This window comes from Sinocyclocheilus rhinocerous, unplaced genomic scaffold (genome assembly GCF_001515625.1).
Source record: "Sinocyclocheilus rhinocerous isolate Xijiao unplaced genomic scaffold, SAMN03320098_v1.1 scaffold314, whole genome shotgun sequence".
Taxonomy (NCBI): Eukaryota; Metazoa; Chordata; class Actinopteri; order Cypriniformes; family Cyprinidae; genus Sinocyclocheilus; species Sinocyclocheilus rhinocerous.
Window position 1 is genome coordinate 299,790 of NW_015630021.1, and position 23,182 is coordinate 322,971.

The window sequence follows — 23,182 nt, forward strand, 5'->3', positions numbered from 1 at the left end:
GAGTCATTTCTACACCACTAGCATCAACAAACCCAACTGTAAAAACAAGTTTCCCCAAACACGTACCTCAGCTTCCACTGCTTTCCAATGAACAGGAGTGATCGTAATGGTCAATATGGTGGGTAGACAACAGCCAGCCAAGTTTTTAGAGGCATCTCCTGTTTGATTACTCATCAATATGGACCTGTGAATCTTAACAATACATATTTTGCATGATTTTAGCTGAAGTACAATTTATGATACAAGACAAAACATAACATTGACCAACAATTAAGGAGATTTTGGTCTTTCCCCATTTAGTATGGAGCTGTACTTAGATGACTAGAAATAGTTGATGTGTGTTACCAACATGGCAGCAAAATGGACTGATTTTGAAAAATTGCTGAGCACCTCAAATAGCAAGGCTTAATGTTATGGATTTGGGGTTGACTACCTGTTTGCCCAAACAATGGCAGATTGGGAGAATGTTCAGGAAACCTTTTTGGAAACATCTTTTTTTTTTTCAATTCCTTTTGAAATTACACCTAACAGCTTTAAAGTTGTAAATAAACCAACTGAAATGGTTCATTCTACTTTATGTTCATTGGTTGTACAGCACCCTCCGAAAGTTACTGTAAAAAATGACCGTGAATTTAACGGTAAAAGACTGTAAAAATGCTACAGTAAAAACCTGTTAAATGGTTAACGGTAAATTCCCATACTATATATGGTGAAAAACTGCATTGGACATTACATGTAATTTTACGGTAGTGTACCGTTTTTGGAAGTGAAAAATACCGTATAATTTACAGTGAATAACCATAAATTGACATTCCCAGAATTCCCTGCATTACATTTCAAATTTGGTATATTAACATTATATCAGTTAATGAAATTACAGTATTTAACTGTAAATTTGTTAAAACCGTAAAACCTAAAATGTTGCTACTGTATTTTTTACGGTAAAATTCCGGCAACCACAGCTGCCGGTTTTTTACCGTAAATTTTACGGATTTTTTTTTACAGTGTACATCCTAAGGGGCCATTCACACAGAATGCGCATTTGCATTTGAAGACACAAGACGTGAAAAAAAACAAGAAAAACAAGAACAAGAAAAAAAACACAGAGTAAAGGCCTAGGACTTATAACTCGAGTGCTGCATTTTTAGAATGCAATGTCTTGCGTGAGATGCTGCAAAAGACATGAGACACAATCACAATGGTAAAACATCTTTTTAGCGCATGTTTACATGGAAAACTACAGAAAAGCAGCACAGTGGAATATAAAAACACAGCCTCTAAGGTTTAATGTTGGGTTTTGGACAAAATCAGCACAAATCCTTGTCAAATTATTTCTTGGCATGAAAGCATTAAAGTAGCTTTCAATTATAATTGAAGACCAACAATAATTATTTTCCTTTTGATTACATACTGTAATAAATACTTGTCACAGTCAGACTGTAATGCCTTATTGCTGAATTAAACTGGTCTAGGTTTCTTTCTTTTTTTTTTAAGATTATTGGATCAGCACACCTTTATAGCATTTTACTGATTGACTGACAGACCAGACAGAGAACAGATTAAAAACAGCTTAAGGTGTGTTCTGAATTCATTAATATTTTATTTACTAAATTGTTTGTGTAAGTCTCTTATAAATGCAAAGTCATAACAAAAGGATCAGTATTTATGCTGATATTGCACAAAACCCCACTTTACCCAAGGCATTTCCAAACATTTGTAGGATACTGTATGTGTAAGTGTGAAAAACAAGAGCAAGAAAGAGAGATTTACCTCAAATACCCGTTTTTTGTAACAGTAGAGAATCAGGGCAGTTACTGTGGTTGTGGCTCTGCTCCTACTTAGATATTCATAAGATCATCTCTGAATACCTCACACTGTCTGTCATTTCACAGAGATGATGGGAGAGAGGAAGGGGGATATAAGATTCTACCCATGTCTCCACTGTCTTTGTGCCATTTCTCAAGTATGTCTCGGGGGATTATTATTACTCTTTCTTCCCACACTCTCTCTAACTTCCCTTCTGCAGTATGTTTTTCTCTCCTCATCTGTTTTGTGACGGATGCACTAACTGTTTGGCTTTTTTGGGGCATGATGCGCTATTTCTCTCAAGCTGCGAAGCCATTCTTCCTCTTGCCAGTAAATGCTGCTGAGTCTCACTTAGGGGACCGCCTTCTCCGTCTGTTTCTGTCCATCCCTCTCTAATTCCCTATCACTCTTTCATTTTCTTATCCACTTGTCTGAACCACTTCTTCAGCCCATCCTTCTCTCGTTTTGCGCTGACTGTGTCTCTTTTGCTAATACACTCAGTATCATTTTGTCTTTCATTACCCTTGTTCTGCTCTTGCCTCGTTTTCTTGTGAGGCCCTAATCTCTCCATCGGTCTACATCTCTGTCCACGTCAGGGGGGTATTCCATCTTTCACTTCTTTATCTTTCCATTATCTGAACCACTCAAACCTTCTAGCAGTTCTCCAACTCTCCTATCTGTCCTTGAAACAAGTGCCTTTTTCATTCTTTTAAGACGAGAGTTTTTTATCTGGGTTTATACGAGCCATTCACCTCACATCTGCCACTATTATGAATATTTCTCTGTCTCTTCTGCTCTTCCCTCCCTCCCTCTCTCCTCACAGATGAACATTACCAAAATAGATTTTGACATCTTAGAGAAGTTTTGCACTGTGCTAGATGTAAGATGTACAATGTCACACAAGTTTGAGTAACACGACTGGTCATTCTTCAGAGGTTCATGTCAGGTTATGAGGAGTTTGACACAGTTGAAAGATCAATAATCAGTGTTTTCACTTTTTTATGTTTAGTTTTTCATTCATTCCATAGCCGAACATTTTACCATATAGCAAACCAACCCCTTTGTCATTTACAAACACCTTGCGGTGAAGGTCTTTGGAATTCCACCAACATCATAGTTTGGTTTGAGATGCCTGAGCGGCCCTTAAATGTCCAGGACATAAGCCATTCAGAAGCGTTCTCCATCCAGACCTCAAGATTCTGCATTATTACAAACACAGTCTTCGGGGGAAAAAACTGTGTTAGGGAAATGAATACTTCCCATTTATGGTCAAACCCAAGTTTCCTGAATGCACGTTCTCTTCCAACAAAGCAATCAGATGAAGTCCTTGGAAACTGCCTCCACAAAGTTAGGTGCTGCCATGAGAATGGAGATGGTGCAGATGATGTTGAAAACGCTGAATGCCACCAGACAAAGTCGGTCGATTACGGCTGCAGCAAACTTCCACTGTTCGGACACGCTGTCATTTTCATCCTGTCCGCGGAACCTATCAGCAACGAATCGCACCTCTTCTAAAATAGCCTGAAGCTGTGGGTCTCCTCCGCCGCTGGTCCCCGAGCAAGAACAACCTCCGCCACCACCGGACACTGTGCTTGGACAACCCATTGCCTCCAGATTGGGAATGGGAGGCGGCGGAGGGCTGCAGAACTGTGAGGGCAGGTGAGGTGGCGGACTGGAGCCTACCACTGGAGGCGAAACCACCGCAGGACGTGGGCCGCCCGGCATGATGTTTCTTTGCACAGACTCGGCGAGTAAAGATGGCGGAGAAGCTTCGTCGAGGCTGGAGAACCCAATATACAGCAGGTTGCCATTGTTGTTGGCACTGTTGGTCTGGTTGTGAAGATGGTGGGTGTGGCCGGCCACCGCGGCGGCTTGAAGGAGGCTTTGGGGATGAAGGGGGTGTAGCATAGAGGACGTGTGGTGGTGGAGGTCTGCAGAGGCAGAACCGGGTGCGTTTTGGAGGCTGCCGCTCTGGGAACCTGAAGAGCAACGTCTTAAGTGAGGGGCACAAGGAGGGCGCTCAGGGTCTTCACTCTCACCAGGACGCTTCATACGCAAAAACCAGGCCACCCACTGGAGCAAGACTACCTGAACCTAAGAGAAGGCAGAAATGTGTATAAGAGAATAGGTAATTATAGTGTTGAAACATTTTACACATTTTTTATTTGTTTATTTATTGTCTCAAATTTTAAACATTGAGTGATAAAATATACTATACTATCATATAAATGTATGATAAATGAAAGTCATCTGTCTTGAACTATATGGGTTTCTTAGTGCTACTCATTCCAGTGTTGCTAGTTGTGGATACTGTAAGGAAACTGAATGAATAAAAATGTGTAATTGGAGAAATTTGGAGATACCATTCTTTTCCTTCAAGTTAAGAATAGCCTATAATCTTTGAATAAATCTCCAATCTTCCTTATTCCCCTACAGTACCAACATTTAATCAAATTTTGAATTTTGAATCTTGAATCAAATTTTACCCATATCCCGTTTTCTCAGTAAACAACATTAACTTTGAATATTAAAAGTAATAGGTAATTATAGTGTTGAATTCCTTTCATCTCTAATTATAGAGATGAAATTATAGTACACTATACTAGTGTATACTACACTAGTATAGTGTAGAATGACAAATGTACCCATTTGGGCATAATTTTATGTATTTATGTAAGAGGAAGCATGCATTTCACAGCAGCGTGTCAAGCCGGTTTGAACTATATACTGCACATGCTCTACATGTACAGTCTAAACAAAAGGTTATACAGCACTGTCGGAACAAATAAAGCTAAATAATCCATGCAGTTCTTTTCCAAGCACTAGCTAGTGTCTGCTGAGTCAAGAGGGAAAAGTTTTGGAAGGAAAGGAGTTGTAAAATAGCAACATGTGACAGCAAGGACTATGATGCGGAGCGAGATAAAGTGGTGACCAACTAGAATTATTCAGTTGCACCGCCGAGTCCTGGCCAAGGAGAGGCATAAAGCATGGCAAAATGTACGACTAGTGAGGTTGGCACCGCTTTCATCTGCAGAAAAACTGCAGTTTAAGCAATTAGGTCCTTCTTTGGCATCTTTGCACAAATTTTGGTTTATTAAAAGATCACTCAACACAAGCCAATACATGTTTGGCTATCATAAACAAAAGCAGTGCCACTAGTGCAATATCACAAACCTTTCAGAATATATAATGAATCAGACAATATAATATAAAATGAAAGAACAGGCATTACCAAGACACTCTAGACGGACTTGAATATGTTTCTCTCATCTTCTTCTACAGGTCCAGAAGCCCTCAAGGGTTTGACAAGCATTAAAACAACACCTTTCCCTGATCCCTGAGCATCTTCTTCTGAACTATTTTTAGCTCTTTAGATGGTAAGATAAATACCATTGCTGTTATGTAAACCTTTTTCCAGGTTGTTCAGAGAAAGAGGGTTTTCCTTTTCAACTCCTTTGAGCCCTGGCTCTGGTGGACATTTTCAATAACTACACATGTCGAGTATTGGGTGTGAATGTTGCTAAAAGCTGATCCCAGGATAGAATGCTAAGACGTTGTGTTCAGGCAAGCATGTCACTATTATTATTGCTCATACTTTGAGTTAGAAATTATATAAACCTATAACCTTCAGTATTAATCCTCAAATTGTGCAGCTGAGATGTGTTATTACTTTTCTAAGCATTGAGGCACACAATTTTTGTCCTGCGGCTAAAAAAAATCCATAGACTTACATTTAAGGAAGATAGAAGTCATGTCTAAGGGCCAGAATATCATTGAAATTTGAGCTTTTTTGACTTGTTGACACCTAGTAACTAGGGTAGGGTACCGAAATCCTATATGGATTTTATCCTATAATCCAATATGGCACCGGTACCTATGTAACCGGTATGTACTAGAACGGAATCAGAATGCAGATTTCGGTGCCTCATTTCGGTGCCACTTAAATGCCTGAGCGATCGATTGAAATATTTGTCCTGGTTCTCCGAAATGGACATAAGACGCATGGGCGTCGCTAGGCCATTTTTAGTGGGGCTATAGCGATTAGCTCCATAAACTGTACACAAATTTGTGATCGCCTCAGAATCGGTCCCCTTTAAATTTCATATGAAATTTCATATCCCCGTCTTTCAGCGCGCTCTTCAATCCGCAGACCGTGGCGGAGCAGCGTGAGCGGATTTAAACAGAAACAAAGGACACAAGGTGTGTGTTTATCGATAGATTGTTATAATATCTGTATCTGTGCAGTTCTTTGTCATAAATACAGTTTACAAAAGGTCACGAGGGAGCAATCGGTTTCCCATCTACTGTAAAGTTTTCGCTGCGTTCACCCCTCATCACACCACAGCTGTTTCCTCCATGAACGCATACTTTATAAAACGATTATGTTGCTATTTTCATTTGAAAATTTAATATAAATCGTATTACAGTGCATGTGGCATACCATACAGTCATTCACAGAACTGATTAAAGACAGTGACAGACAGCACTGTCAATAAACTCATTTTAACTAAATATCAGAGTGATTGACAGAGATACAGTAGAAACATTGTGTGTGGTTTTGTATTAAATATTGTTTTGTATTAAATAATGACCAAGATCGTGAAATACATTTATTAGCCTTAGAGTAAGGGAAGCACAACTCGGGAAATTAGAGCATCCGAGGAGCATGTGAATGCTATGTATATTTATTTTAAATGTTCTTTAATGTTATCCATCTTTTTTTTTTTTTTAAGTATCGGTTCAGGCACCGGTACCATTTAAAAAGTATCGATTTGGCACCGGTATCGTAAAAAACCCAATCGATACCCAACCCTACTAGTAACCATCCAGAAAACCATAGCAACCAACCTGGTTACACTACCACATACTAACACATACACTACCATTGAAAATAATACTTAAATTAATGTTAGTCTCATTTAGTAAATACACCTGTCAGCTTTCTCTTGTTGTTGCATTTGGCTTTGTAATTGTAAGTAAATGGCGTTCGATCAGCAGGACCGGGGCACATCAGCTGAGCTGCTAATTGGCTTGCAGAAAGCTCAAATACGGTCATTCATCAACGCAGACAGATCGCATATCTATATCCATCTGCATCCTATTTACTCATTTAGTCCCCTCTTCTGTTGGCTTTATCTCTATTATCATTGCATAAATAAATTACTGCTTCCAATGCAACCGACATGAGAGACATTGTTGCTTGCTTAAAAAAAAAAAAGCATTTGTGGATTCAGGCACCTGAATGTGTATGTGTTTGTGTGTGAATAGACGTACCCATTTGGGCATGTTCCCTCCATTGGGGTCATGGTGGTGATATTGGAGCACAACCACTGTGGCAATAACTGACATTCCAACAATGATCATTATACTGGCAAAATACTGTCCTGAGAGAGAAACAGAGAGAAAGGAAGAGAATATGGAATGCATAAACCTTTAATTTATTACTCTCTTAGCAGAATAGCCTTTTATCATCCAGTCATGCTAGTAAAAACCAGGGCAAATGTAACAAAAAAGGGGCATTGATTATAAAAGAGTGACGCAGGGAAGAAAGGCAGAATGAGGAACAGATGAGTGAACCATAAAAACTCAGTCATAAAGGAGAGGGGCAACAGACAGGAGAGACAAAGCGCTGTGGGTGAACGCATTTCTGCAGATTACATCTTTGCGGCTTCTGAGGGCCTATAAACCAGAGGGTGGGAAAAGTGAATGTGGGGCGGAAATTTTTTTTTTCTCCTGGAGGATCATCTCTATGTCTAGGTCAGTTTCATTTTTGTTTCTCCTGCCTCTTCTCTCTCCTGACCTGCTCATCATTTCCAGTTAGCGGTCTTTTACAAGTCATGTTGCAAATTAAGCGTATGGCTGCCAAGATCAGGAATTTTGGTCGTGATACAGAATGGTGATCGATTTGTTCTTCAGTGGTGCAATGTGTGCATCTGAGCACACGTAAAATGCCCTCAGGCCATCCAAGATGCACATTTTCAGTTTTGGATGAACAATTCCTCTAAAATATGTTAAAATATGCACAAACACAGACATGCATGCTTTACCTATTAGCGGGATGGAGTCTGAGGTTGCTGGCATGATTTCTGCCACCAATAACATGAAGACTGTTAATGAGAGTAGCACAGTAATACCTGTGAATAGGTATAAAACAAAAAGAAATAGACTGCATGAAACATACATATAATTGCATAAATAATTATACACATATAACCAGATATTAGATGTTTACTGTTCCAGGTCGATGAATTGGACTTATTACTATAAATCATATTCTGTATCACTATAAGTCACGTCTACAAAACTTTTATTGGTAGAATATATATATATACCCTGCAGTGTAGATATCTGCATCTGGCATTGAAAAACCAATAGCAGTTGACCACTAAAATAAATGCCTAGTTATACAGCATCTCTAGTTATGTGTGACATTGGCACTACAATAAGATGCCCAAACACAGCTTCTTATTGGATGTAACTCATCTTGACAGAATTTGATTGGATCTGATTGGACGGCAGTGCAGGGCTTGATGGAGTGATACATAAAGTGAATTACATCAGGCCATTTCTCTTCCTCAATCGCTCTTTAGTTCAGTTCAAGTCATCTCCCTCCCTCTCCGGCTGCTATCCATCTCTCTCCTCTCTCCCCCCACACACACAATCCTTCCATCTCTATCTGATGTTTAAATCTGCTTCCGCTCTCTCACTCAGCCTGCTTCTCTTACATATGTTTTTTTGCTTAGACGTATAAGTGCTATCTTGGCATAATGAACACTCAATAAAATTATTGTCACAAATACTCCACCAAATGAGACCAACTGAATTCATCAACTGGATTCATAAAAAAAAACACTCTTGGCTTTACATCAGGGGTACCATTAAAATTTCAAATGAATTAATTTTGTGATCTGCTGATTAATTAAACACAATTATTGGACCTTTCACTGTTTGTATTACAGCCTGTGCTTTAGTGGTGGGGATTTTTCAGTGACTGTCAGTAGGTGGCAATAAGTGATTTATGAGTGAGTCACTGAATTGTTCATTCAACTGTTTCATTGAAAAACACTGACTGATTCAGTATTAAAACAAGTTATGAGCAAGTCACTGAGTCATTCTCGGGATGGAGTCTTGATTTCTGCCACCAATAACATGAAGACTGTTAATGAGAGTAGCACAGTAATCAAAAACACTGATTCATTTAGAAACAAAATTAGCACGGTTTATAAAAACAAAACAAAGAAAAAAAAACAGCGGACATTGTCAAAATACAGGTAAAACACCAAATCAATATGGAAAATTCCTTCAAATTAACAGTACATTGTGCCATAATTTTTTGATAATTTTTGGTGGATTATCTCTTTAATATATGCTTTTTAGAAAAACATTTATAACATTTATTTTTGAACTTTTTTGAGGTCTATCCTAAACTAGTTTCTAATACTACATCTATCAAAGATGTTTCAATATTGCAGACCGTGTTCCTGGAAAGTGCAATGCATTCTCTCTCTTTCTCTCTTACACACATTGACTCATCACTGCTTTAATTACATTAATAGATTAATTGCCCATATGAGTGTACGGCAAAGCACTTCCCTTCATTGTGCTTGCAGTGCCATTACATTCTTGAATTGAGGAAACTGCCTCTTTTCCATTCTCTTTGGTTGCGCTAAGCTTCTGTCTTCTCGCGTCTACTTATATACTGTGAAAACCCTTCAGTTCATACTTCTTTACATTTCCTGAAAGACATATCTAAAATTCTTTCCATTCCATCTACGGTGACTGTTTTTACTCTTCTTTGAACTGTCTAAGTTGTTTGATGGCAAAGGTCTCTTGACAGAGAGTGAAAAAAATGTAGATGAAAGCCCTTGATGTAAACCAAGAGTTCATTCTACATTACACAACCAGGCACTATCTATGAAATGAGCTCCCACACATTTTCTTTTGCATGTCCCTGCTCTCTGTTTTGTGTCTTGAACTTGGCAAGGCTGTGGAATTATTTTTTCCGCTGCACTGAAATTGCGATATGCAAAAATATACAACATCTTTCTTCCAAATCAATCATGTTTAGTTCACGTAATCTAACTCCAGAAATTGAGGATCTTTGAATCTGATGCCATCTCCGCTTTTCCCTTCTTCTCTTCTATAAGCTGTCAATATATTTCTCTTTCTCTGTCTTTCTTTCATAATACCTAGTGAAATCTTCTCTCCGGAGTCAGCAGGCAGTAGGAAGATAAGCAAGGTCATGGATGAAAGGAGGACGCAAGGAACGAGAAGGTTCAAGGCGTAGTAGAGCGTCCGTCTGCGAATGGTCACCACAAATGTCACATCTGGATAGGGTTCTTTACAGCAGTCATAGTACAGCTCGTTTCTCGTGCCCGGCACACCTGGTTAGACACAGCATGTGAGGAGATTAATGAGTATATAATGGAGGGATAAAGAAAAAAAAAACATGTTTTTTCTGTGGATTGGTCTCATGTTCAAAGAGATGCTGTTGTCCTCAAGAGCAGCCGATGCTGCTCTTCCACCTTTGATCAACTAGAAAAAAAACAACATCCTAATCAGCAGATGCAGCCAGAAGCAAGTTATTCTCCGCGACTGAGCATCATGCTTTTGCTGAACATCATTAGAGATCTCCAAAGCTTTTTCATACTGTCCTCTGTAGTCCTTCAAAAACGTAAAAGGGAAGTAGGAAACCAAAACTAAGGTGAAAGTGAGGAACAGACTGAAATATTTGGCATCAGGTTTGACATCTATGTTTGGTCACAAGACACAGAAGAACCAAAGGCATTTTGTGTCATTTTTGTAGTCAGTGTCATTATATAAAAATAAACGGCAAGCACATATTTCAAAAACATACCTGTTATGTTCTACAGAAGAGAAAATGTTTAGAACAACATGATTACACAATTTTCATTTTTGGGTGAAATATTCCTGGCAGAGTTACCCAGATAGGGGCTTGTGATAAGCTAATAATTAATTATACCAAATGTAAAATTAAAATAAATATTTGGGGGTGCATATGATCTACTGTATTATTCACCACCATCTTAGAGCATTTACTGTAAATGCCGCAAACTGCATCTCTGCTTGTGCTGCAAGTTTAACATGCAAGTTTAATTTATTTACACATTTGCATAATTTACAATAATTTTGTAAACAGAAGTTTTCAGCATTTCATCAATATTCCACCTAAATAAAAGCTTGAGGGTTTGAATGTTTAAAGGTTGAGAGTTTAAGACATAAATCAGTATTTAATTTGTTGTCATTATATAAAAATAAACGGCAAGCACATATTTCAGAAACACACCTGTTATGTTCTACAGAAGAGAAAATGTTTAGAACAACATGACTACACAATTTTCATTTTTGGGTGAAATATTCCTGGCAGAGTTACCCAAATAGGGGCTTGTGATAAGTTAATAATTAATTATACCAAATGTAAAATTAAAATAAATATTTGGGGGTACATATGATCTACTGTATTATTCACCACCATCTTAGAGCATTTACTGTAAATGCCGCAAACTGCATCTCTGCTTGTGCTGCAAGTTTAACATGCACGTTTAACTTATTTACACATTTGCATAATTTTTTGTGGACATAAGTTAAAAGCAGTATTGCACCAAAATAAAACCTCAAGGATTTAAAATGTTTAAAGCTTGAGGGTTTAAAGTGAAGAATTTAAGATATAAATATTAGTAGTGTAACTTCAATTATCATTATATTTATTTTAAATATTCATTCATATTATTCAGTTCCTAAAACACCTGTGTGAATCTAATGTGGACTGAGACAATAACACAACTAAAAGGTTGGAGGTTTGTGTCCACTTTAAAGTCCAGTTACAAAGTCAAAATAAACCACTTTTTATCCTATATTTTAACCATTTACTTGCATGTCACATGATCACTAACCAACATCTGAAAACTGTGAAGATGCCAGTGTGTCATTAAATTATTGAAATATCAGCTTCTCGGGTGTACTTTTAGTAAATATTTCAAGTTGACAAAAAAGTTTGTGAACCTCTTCTTCTTGAGCAGCTTATCAGCTTTAATCAGGGACCAGTTGCATAAACAGCCACTATGTTAAGATTGTGCATGACTAACTAACAATTAATCAAGGGGTAATCTTATTTTTCAGATTCAAACTGAAACCAATCTATGTTTTTATGTAACTGAATTGACGTTATGACCAGTCTTAAAGACAAATTTTGACGATTAACTTGTAAGATGAGGCTAAGCAGTTTCTGCAACAAGTCACATACTGAGCTCAGCCATAACAGCTGTAATCCAGCAGAATAACTACCTAAACCAGCTTGGACCAATTAATGACCATAACTAAACAATTCTGACCAGACAGGGCTGTAATGTTAAGAAAATGTAAACTGTTTCGGTCTTTTTAATATCAAGCAAGTACGCTGAACAATTAAAAATGTTCAAGAAAAGTTCAAGAGAGTGACAGCAAGATGTTACAGATGCGCACAGCAAACAGAAGCAAACGAGAGTCAGTAAGAGAGAGAATTGTGCAGTGCAAGATGTTTTTCCAGTCCGCTTCCTCTTATCCACTCAATTTAATTACATTAATTTCAATACTAACAGGCTCATCGGATGAATATGAATAGACATGAATTTAACAAGATGGGCTGGATATTTTCTTTTCCAATTTTGAAGCAATTTCTGTTCTATACAGCAGGTAAGAATTCTCAGGCCTGTAAGCTTTAAAGGTGCACTTACAACATTTACTTTTTAAAAATATGCAGTATGCGTTTTAACCATTTAAGCATGCATCTGCCAAACTGACCTCTCACTGAGCCGTTGTCAGTTACTACAGCAACACAAAGAGCACATCATAATCTACCTGTGGGTGTTACGTTCGCTTGATTGTGCGAAGGGATGTTGTCTCTATTCACTCACCCACAAGATCCCACTCTCCGTTGGGCATATAGCCAGAGATATCAGCCTCATTCATCTGGAGATCCAGCAGCCATCCGTCAAACGTCCACGAGCCGAATTTAAGCGCGCACTTCTGGATGTCAAACGGAAACCAGCGTACATCCACGTTACAGGTGCTCATGAAGATACCTGGGATGAAGAGAACAAATATGAGAAAAAAAGGAGGAAAAATATCTATGCTTTCCATTCTGAGCCAAAGTCAGTATTTAAACTGCCTGACGAATGTACTGCCTCGAAATGCCACAACGCTTCTTCATCAGCGCCGTATTGCAGCAGCCAACTCGAAATTGAATCCAATTGACCTTTTCACTGGAGTAAAACCAGACACATTCTGGTTTTACTCCAGTATCTTTTAATGTGTATTAAAAGATACACATTCAGAAATGCGGGAGCCCTAGGAAACACCATTACATAAAGACCTTTATGCACTGTACGGATAACCAAGCTGACACTCTCATTATTATTACACACACACAGACACCAGCTCGACGAGTCATATCAGCAACTAAATAGACTCACTCAAGTTTAAATACCACAAATTAGGCAGATAAACTTGTTTATTGTTTCAAACAGCTTGCAAATAAGCCATTTTGAACATTGAAAAGAAGAATTATGACAGATATGGATGAGAACAGTAATAAGAGTAATTTGTTTTTATACCGCACAGCGGTTGAAACCACCGCTTCAAAGAGCTTCCTAATCATACACTTACATATTTATTGAAGAAATCACACTAGAGATGGAACAAAGACGGGAAAAGGGAAGCTCGTTGGGGTTTATGTTGCCTCTGAACACTGATTGAACAATCCAGCAAATTTACCCCCCAAAAAAATCACACTGTGAACCTTTCACAGTCTCTTCTGAATAAGTGATTCTCATGCAGCAAACATATTTAAAAGCATAAGGACTAAATCACCACAGATGTATGTGAGCAGTACTTGAGATTGAATGGAATTATTGAAGAACAACTGACAAACTGCAAGCTGTAGCACAAACATTTTTCAGTTCTGAGTGGTTGTCAGAGAGTTGCTATCTGGTTTCTATGGCGTTTTGGGTGGTTGCTCTGTTAATGGCCCTTAAAAAAAAGCTCTTGCTGATTTCAATCGGTTGTCAAACTAAAAGCATATGTATCATTCATGTAGTAATCATCATTCATGTCCGTAACATAAGGGATGAGGGTGAAGTTAGGCTTAGGAGTTTGTTCAAATGAGCAATAGTAATAGTCATGCTTTCTCTAACAAACACCACTAGTAACAGCACAGCATAAGTAACTCAAAGCATTTCAGTGCATTTCAAAACAACAGAACATGATGTTCCTTCCCTTGACTACGTTAAATGCATTTTAGCCTTTGAAAAGTAGAGTTTCCAGAGCTGAAAAAAAAATGAGAAAACAGCTAAAGGATTTCATACAAAAAGAGAAACATTGATTTTCCGAGATAAAGTGGTATTTTTCAGGTCATGTATAATGTTCTGCTGTACTGACCCCATCCGCATCCTCTTCAAACTGATCTACACTGCTTCAGAAGATTCCTAAATAATTCACCTCTGTGCTGGGCCTCTGATATGAGACAGAAGTTTCTCTTTAATCTATGGTCCAGATGAAGACCAGAAAGTCTTCTGAAAATGGTCCCAGGATCTCAATTCCCAGTTTGGGGGGGAGGAGAAAAAAATTAACCACTTTGAAAATGCTTGGCCTGATCATACCACAATCATAAGCCAGAACCTTATATATATATATATATATATATATATATATGTGTGTGTGACAAATATATATATTTTTAGTTTTTCTCTCTTTATATATATGTTTGTGTGTGTGTGTATACATATACAGGTGCATCTCAATAAATTAGAATGTCGTGGAAAAGTTCATTTATTTCAGGAAAATGAGAAACAAGAGACCAAAATATGCAGATGAGCTGAAGGCCACTGTCAAAGAAACCTGGGCTTCCATACCACCTCAGCAGTGCCACAAACTGATCACCTCCATGCCACGCTGAATTGAGGCAGTAATTAAAGCAAAATGAGCCCCTACCAAGTATTGAGTACATGTACAGTTAATGAACATACTTTCCAGAAGGCCAACTATTCACTAAAAATGTTTTTTTTATTGGTTTTATTTTATTGGTTTTTGTTAAATGTGAGCCAAAATCATCACAATTAAAAGAACCAAAGACTTAAACTACTTCAGTCTGTGTGCATTGAATTTATTTAATACACGAGTTTCACAATTTGAGTTGAATTACTGAAATAAATGAACTTTTCCACGACATTCTAATTTATTGAGATGCACCTGTATATATATGTAATTTTTTTTTTACTTGTAACAAATACATTTTAAAAGTACATCTACTCAATGTGGGGTTAATAAAAGCTGCATGCATAATAATAATCATGACAAAAATTAAAAGCTGTTCTCATGACAGGACATGTCAGTATTTCATGTCAACTACCCATTTGCTATATAATATAATATATTATTTTATACAATAATATTGAATAATATTCTCATCTCTTGTTATGGTTTCAATTGCTTCTTCAATAAGTATTATGAGATCTTTTTGTATGTTTTGTTGTCAGACTGGTATAAAAAATCACTTAGAAAGAGCACAGCTCTTCTCAACAAGCAACATCCAGTGCCTATTTATATACCCAAGTTTAATACTTTGGGTTTTTGTTTAAACCCCTAAGCCTAAGTATGAGCAATTTGCCTTATAAAACAGCACTAATTACATTTAAGCCTACTTATGGAACTGGGGTCTTCCATGCAGCTATGATCCAATGCCAGTTGCGAGTTAAAGTCAGTGTGTGACTCACTTATAAAAATTAGCCAGTATTGCATTTCCAAAGGTTTCCCAATCACAAATGTCATTCCACTGAGAATTACTCAAATTGACACCCTCTTTTGTCTTTGGTAACCGGACCCCCTCGAGTGCATAAAAACCTCCTCTGGTATCTTGACATTTAGAGAAGTTTTATCCAGATAAGTTTACAGTACACTCAAGAGCACAATGGTGATTTTTTTCAAATCAGTCTAAATCTAAATCGATACTGGACTTAAACACAGCTCAGTCTAAGAACCTCAGATCTCCGCTGGATTTGTGCTGCCTTTCTTCTCCATGTCGACAGCTTCTACTCCAGGGAACCAGGTGACTAATCCTAAAAGCTAATCAATAAGAACGGCTAGCGAGCTAGCAAACCCACTCCCGCTAAATGGATTCTTCAGAGGAGAGGCATGGGGCAAGCAGTACAGACGCTGAAAAATATTGAATAAGATGACGCAGGGAAGAGCAGAAAGCAGCTGGTGCATGCTAAAAACCTGTTATGAGCTCTTAAGACACCTGCTAATCACGTTTTCATATGTCTGGGCTGATATATGTAATATTGATGTAGTTTTAAGTGTTTCATTGGTCACCGCCACTACTGGTTTCATCTTTGTACTGCAGAAATAAACAAAATGGATCAAATACACACCATGATTCTGTGTAGGCACTGTAGTTTGCCTTAAATCTGTCAGGAAAATGAGTCACCAACCCTACAGGGCATCTCCTGTCAGTACCACTAGGAATGCCACCAAAACGCGGATCAATATTAGAACAGGGTAATCTACTCTGAAATTAAATTTGTCAACACAAGCCATTGATTTACAGCTGTTGTAACACCTTTCACTGCAAGTTATCGTCATCCGTGTGCATAACATCACTGACACAGACGCCAGGACAAACAGTTGCAGTGAATAAAAACAAAGCTTTATTTTGTCTCTGTGTGTATCCCTGGCATCTGCAGTTCACTGGATTACCAAAATCTGTTCACGCCCACAAGCCACTAACGAATAAACATATTTTTGAAAACGAGATGTGAGATTTTCTCTCTATTTATCTTTATTTTTCCTCCCTGCTTCTTTTCTCTCCTCGTCTCTCTGCCTGACTTGACTTCAAAAGGGCATTTGATTTCTGTTTGCTACTGAGGGACTGGATGACTTTAATGTGAGGAAGAGAAAAGCAGCATTAAATTGCGATGAAATCAGCGTGAGGTGCAAATACGAGCCATTGGGGCACGATCTGCTCGTGATAGCAAATGTGTGTTTGTTTGCATCTGCCGTGACTCTGAGGGTTATTTAAAGACTCCTGCTTTAGTGCATGAATCTGCATATGCATGTAAGAGAGAGAAAAATAGGTGTTTTTCTTCACAGACATGAACTGAAGAATCTATGATACTGGAAAAACCATGTCATTGCTTCAACCTGTATTTATATGTACAATGCATATATTTTCATCAAAGGGAGATTTTTGTTCTCATTCAGTTTTCCAAAAATAAATGCAATATGCATTTGCAATGCATGTTCTTAAGCACTACTGCCCTCAGAGGAAATAAAGTAGCTGCAACATAATTCATGAACTTCCCATTTCCTTTTGCACCATAAACGTCCCTGTTTCTGATATGCAGATCTATAAATTGATAACCCATGAACCATCATTTACTATGGCACATGAAAGAGGCTTCTTTTATTTCCATACTCAGTATGCAGAGAACTCTTTAACGGCTTTAAAAAATTACATCCTTTTGTGTGCATGACTGCATTTCTACCGACAATATTCATGTGTGCTTCAACTGTTGCACTTCCCATAAAACAGGTGACCTTTTCCTGCTGCCTTCCTATGTTTATTTCCATCCAAAAATCATTTTATAGCTTAACGCTTTACTTTGAATACCGCTGGTGTTTTTGTGTTATGAACCGCAGCTTACTATTGCTTTTATCATTATATGTACCATAAACCTTAAGCATAAGCGTTCACACTGACCTGGAGGCAGGTAGTTGCAGTAGCCACTGGAGTTCACTATAATATTCGATTTGAATGTGGAGTCAAACTCGTCATCTGCACTGCAAATGGAGAAAGGGTGCATATATTAGATATTTTATGTTGGGTATCAGGGAAATATTGCAAGCCAGATTCAAACCATGAGCACCAAACATCAATCTTCACATTCAATAAATACTAAGCCTCAGCTCCAAGATCTTGAGCTCCAAGACAAAGACTTGATTAACATTCAGAGACAGTGATAAGAACAGAATCTTGATGCAAATTTAGGCAGTCGTCAGATTTAGGGCTTTGATTAACTCAAAGTTAAAGCTAAATATGAGAAAAGACTCCTGTGGTTCGTAAGGTTATAACAAGGTACGAATGAATAATGTCCTTTTCAAAAATTAGCTTGAGGCCATGATTAAATTTAATGTACAACTAAGTAGTAAGCTCCCATGTGAATCAGCTCTGAATTAAAAAAAAAAAAAAAAAGATTTTTTTTTGTTTGGTCTCCATTGAATATAAAAGGGTGCATATATTAGATATTTTATGTTGGGTATCAGGGAAATATTGCAAGCCAGATTCAAACCATGAGCACCAAACATCAATCTTCACATTCAATAAATACTAAGCCTCAGCTCCAAGATCTTGAGCTCCAAGACAAAGACTTGATTAACATTCAGAGACAGTGATAAGAACAGAATCTTGATGCAAATTTAGGCAGTCGTCAGATTTAGGGCTTTGATTAACTCAAAGTTAAAGCTAAATATGAGAAAAGACTCCTGTGGTTCGTAAGGCTATAACAAGGTACGAATGAATAATGTCCTTTTCAAAAATTAGCTTGAGGCCATGATTAAATTTAATGTACAACTAAGTAGTAAGCTCCCATGTGAATCAGCTCTGAATTAAAAAAAAAAAAAAAAACGGGAAGTCTACAGCGAAGGATGTTAATAGGCTGTTTGGACACCAGCTCTTCGACTAAACGATCTGCTTTTGCCCAAGGACCAAATTTTCAGTTCATTGATCTGTAGCTGCTCTTCTGTTTAGCCCTACACTTTGAATTATGGCCCCAATACTGCAATCCTCAGTCACATGCACACAAACTAACGTCTGCTGATTCCAGTTCCCAAGAATTCTTTCCCCAGGCACACACAGATAGCCATTTTTGATGTTGCTGATGAAAGTATATCATTTCCCTGAAGGATTTCCTTCTTATTCTGAAGTGTCTGCATGCACGATCACTGCAATTATTGGATTTCAAATCTATTCAGATCTTGTTGAGGGATGTACCATATACTTGTTTTCACTTAGCAAACACTTTTTTTCCAAAGGAACTTACAATTGAGAAAATAAGTATTCAGATACAACACACAAGACGGAAATATATCCCAGGAAAAAACCTTACAAAGTAAGAATGATACTATTCAGTGTAATAATATTAATGAAAAAATGTCTTGTTTCATTAATACAAATGCTTATATACCTATTGTAGAGCAGGATGTCTGGTGTCCACACTTGGTCTGTGGTGAAGCGAAGGTTTTTGACACCTGGGTACTCCGACTGGTTCCACTGCAGATAATGATCATACCAGTGCTGAGGAATATATAGAGAAAGAACTGTGTCAAACATTTTACCACATTTACATTTATTCAATTAGTATGCTTTATAAGGCCAGATTTAATAGATGTAATATTTTGACTCGTGAAAAGAAAAAAAATTCAAGGTTATAGTGAGGCACTTACAATGGAAGTGAATGGGGTAGATTATTGGAGGATTTTTGGAGAGTGTATGTTGAAATTCATGTATTATTTGAGCTATAAATCTGTTTAAATCATCAATTTTAAAGTCTCTTTAAGAGTGACATCATCAAGTTTTATGGCTTTACTATTAATAGAGTGAGTATTTTAACATTTATGGATTGGCCCCATTTACTGTCATTGTAAGTGCCTCACTGTAACCCAGATTGTCCTTCATTTTTGTCATCGAGTGAAATCAACATTATGCTACAAATGCCACAAATCTGTACTGTACCCAGAACAACTAATGTCCTAGATATACTGATACATCATTAAGTCACTTAGTTAAGCATAAGGCTACTAACTACTACGTTGTGGCTTACCATGTTAAGCCAGATATTGGAGGTCAGTACTTGATTTTTCTCATCCTGTATGACCAAGAAAAGTTAGAGTGAGTTCCAAATCAATTGTGTGCTTAAAGATAAATGTCACAAAATGACAAATGTAAATACCACTTAAGGAGTGAAATTAAAGCTCAGTCAGTGAATGCTGAAAACAGATCACCATATTCAGCTCTAGACAAATTTAAAAAAATATTTGGACATAGAGCATCACTATTTTAATAGGTGGTGGCAAGAAAACAAGGTGAGGCGAAGGGATAAAGAAGATCATGAAACAGAAACAGATCAAAATCAAATTTCAGCCAGGCTCAGAAAGCAGTATGTACAGCATTTGAGAAGTATATTGCACATCATTTGATGTGTCAATAAAAATATGCCAGAGATGGCACAACAGAAAAGAGTGACCACATAAGGACAAGAGAAACCAAAAAAAAAAATACACCTTGGGTTACCAGATAAACTCCATAACACACAAGGCGGCAAAAAAAGAGTGACTTACCACATCCATGATCTGTATCAAGCTCATAGACACAAAGACAGTGAGAGGTTGAGAGTCATTTGCAACAGGCCTTTCCATGCGGTTATAATCCTTCAGGAGGTTCTTCAACAGGGTCCGCTGGTATGGACCCTGCACCGACACTGACAGAAAGACATGAATGTACTGTACAGCCCATTCCAGACACTTCAAATCAAGATATTTGTTCACTGAGCCGAGATAGTACATAGACAGATAGATTGATTATACAATAGATTGACAGACAGAATGATAGAACAAAACCATAGATAGAATGAAAGAACGAGAGATAGACAGAACGATGGATGGATGGATAGATAGATAGATAGATAGAAATAATATGCAATAGAGAAAATAATGGACTGAACGTTAATAGAGGTGAGGTGTAAACGGGGCTATAAAGTATGTCTCTCATATATAGCAACCTTTGCCAATTGCTAACTAGTGTCATTAGCTTTTAACTTAAATTTTGATGTCGGAAATTCTTAAGTACATCTGTGAAGGACCAGAGTTTAAAAACTCAATTATTTCTGCCTAATAACCCCAGAAAAGAGGTTTAAAAGCTGTGTGAAGAAGAGTGTGTGAGTGTGTGTGTGTGTGTGTGTGTGTTTGTGTGTGTGTGTGTGTGTGTGTGTGTGTGTGTGTGTGTGCGTGTGTGCGTGTGTGCATGGCATGTGTGGAAAAGGTATGACTGAATGAAAGAGAATAAATTTAATGGTTAAAGGCAAGAAAGGACCAGCTCTTGAATTTATTACTCTCATTTACACTAGGAAAGCAGTGCCTTCAGCCACAACAACAGGTTTAATATCAGATTCCCACTGGCATTCTCAACTGACTATGACCACTATAGCAGCAATGAAAAGAGAATATAGAGCTTGTGGGATTACTGACGAGAAAAATCCTTCAGGGCCATTCTGTGTTGTTTAGCAAAAGCATCAAGCAATGTTTCTCAGGTACAAAGACATTCCCTAAAGAGCATGAGGCTCAAGACAAGCCGAAAACCCCTGGACTACATAATCATTAAGGTTAAGAAAATAGAAATAGAAATAAAGGTGGAGGGATGCCATTGTTTACATGAGTGAGGTAAGCAGCGTTTACCCTTGTGGTGATTGACAGAATTAGATGAACATGCTCCACACACATACACATGTGGGAATTTAGTGTGGGTGTGTTCATCAATAACCAAGAAGGGTAACAGGACCCAAGAAATAATTTATATTCAAGGATAATTAAATGTAATAGTTAAAATGTTCCTTCACCAATGTTTACAGCATGTCTATGACTCTGCTATGTCCATAACCTTCTATCTGGGAATTTATTCATTAAAAAACAGAAATATCAACCCTGGACACATTAAGGTGTAGGCATTTATTGCTTTCGACATTCTGATAAAACATTTCTTGAACTTACTGTAGAGGCAAGTAAATAATAAGAACTAATAACAGAAATATCTGAAGAATGGAAGTTTTAATTTAAACTTAGAATGTGCAGATATTAAGCAAATTGTATAGTCTGCTTTTCATAGTTAATGTTCTGTTTGGAGTCTGATAGACCTCAAGGCCATTTTTAACGATAAAAAACACTGAAATATTAGGTTGATACTTCATGACTGTTTCGTATTCTTATGAGAAACGATTATAAACAAACTTTCACACGCTGCTGTCCTTCATGAAAAATGTTGCATTTTTGGTGTTTAAAAATATGGCGGGAAAAATGCAATTAATTTTCACATGCAAAAAAAATATTTTTTTTTAAATTAAGATATTGCTATTTTGATTTCTTTTATTTGTCTGCAGTGTGTTTTAACAAAATAAAATTACAAGTCACCTTTCAGAAAAATGCATGAATACTTTGTGGTAAAAGAAGGGTTAATGCTTCAATAATATCGGTATATTCTCTACTTAGGTCAGAAGAACTTAATAAAATAATTAAAAGTCAGAATAAGAAGTAGATCTTAAAATTATTGTTACCATTTGTTCCATGTACATTACTGGGATCTCTGGGAAACATAAAAATACACATAAAAAATCGTAAAATCAACAGAAACCTATACTTAGAACCATTTCCATCAAAACAATTTATTTTCTGCACCTGTGAAAACATGAAGACACTGAATATTCTGTGGTGTGACACAAATTATAAAATTATAAAGAGAATTATACATTAAGAGACTGTACGTGAAACGAATCCAGATGGCCTAGTGTGAGACTGACAACCCAAATAAAAGTTCTGCTTTTTGACAGACAGACGAAGAGAGAGGGGGAAAAAATGAAAGATAAAATAGAGAGGCTTTCCATGGCAACACACACACACTCCCTCTTTCTATTCCACTGCAGCAACATGTCCACAACAACACCGGAGATCTGAATCTAAAAATGCATTCTGTGCCTCCGTCACCTCCATGCAGTCTATGTACTCATGGATTTAGAGGAATGAACGAGAGACAGAGAGAGAGAGAGAGAGAGAGAGAGAGAGAGGAGACAGGAGGGGGAGAGAAGGTGCAATTTATGATTGCAGCTTCTAATTCTTCATGGCAAAGCAATTTTGTTTCATTCTGCCTCTCGTTCCCTCTGATTCCATCTGATTTTTCCTCTTTCTCTCTCTCTTGACTGCAACAGTGGTAAAAAAAAAAAAACATGCGAAACATCTGGTGGCACAAGGTTGCCCACAGGCAAACAGGTTTGCAGAGCGCACATATGCAAGAACAAAAAAAAAAAAATTTTTATAATAAAATAAAAACCCCAAATCTTATGCTGCTTTCTTATAGATGTTTGCCTTCATTCTCTTTCCTAAATAATTGTTTCATACACACACACAGATTTATATACTTACATGCATGTGCACATAGTGAGGAACCTACCCTGGATCAAAGCGGAGATCCCACATAGAGTGAAAGCCAAAGAGTGCCTCATTCCAGGAGATATGAAGGAAAAGCAGGGCAGAAAACAGGAATATGTTCGATATGGAAAGA

At 37.5% G+C, this 23,182-nt stretch overlaps 1 protein-coding gene across 1 annotated transcript; it reads right to left on the minus strand.

The window, feature by feature from the left end:
- Positions 1-1,223: 1,223 nt before the first annotated feature.
- Positions 1,224-23,182, minus strand: LOC107739611 (neuronal acetylcholine receptor subunit alpha-7-like). The gene is made up of 10 exons (XM_016551771.1): positions 23,072-23,182; positions 20,197-20,336; positions 19,680-19,724; positions 19,044-19,153; positions 17,561-17,640; positions 12,720-12,887; positions 9,996-10,190; positions 7,854-7,940; positions 7,081-7,190; positions 1,224-3,900 (listed from the first exon to the last, which is right to left on the minus strand). The coding sequence occupies exons 1-10, from the start codon at positions 23,121-23,123 to the stop codon at positions 3,121-3,123; spliced, it is 1,767 nt and encodes a 588-aa protein (XP_016407257.1). The 5' UTR covers positions 23,124-23,182; the 3' UTR covers positions 1,224-3,120.

Excerpts from the sequence above, each read along its gene's own strand:
- LOC107739611 (XM_016551771.1), bottom strand. The coding sequence starts at position 23,123 with ATGAGGCACTCTTTGGCTTTCACTCTATGTGGGATCTCCGCTTTGATC. Across the intron at positions 20,337-23,071 it reads GATCTCCGCTTTGATCCAGG|TGTCGGTGCAGGGTCCATAC; the intron begins GTAGGTTCCTCA and ends TCTTTCTGTCAG. Across the intron at positions 3,901-7,080 it reads GAGGGAACATGCCCAAATGG|GTTCAGGTAGTCTTGCTCCA; the intron begins GTACGTCTATTC and ends GCCTTCTCTTAG.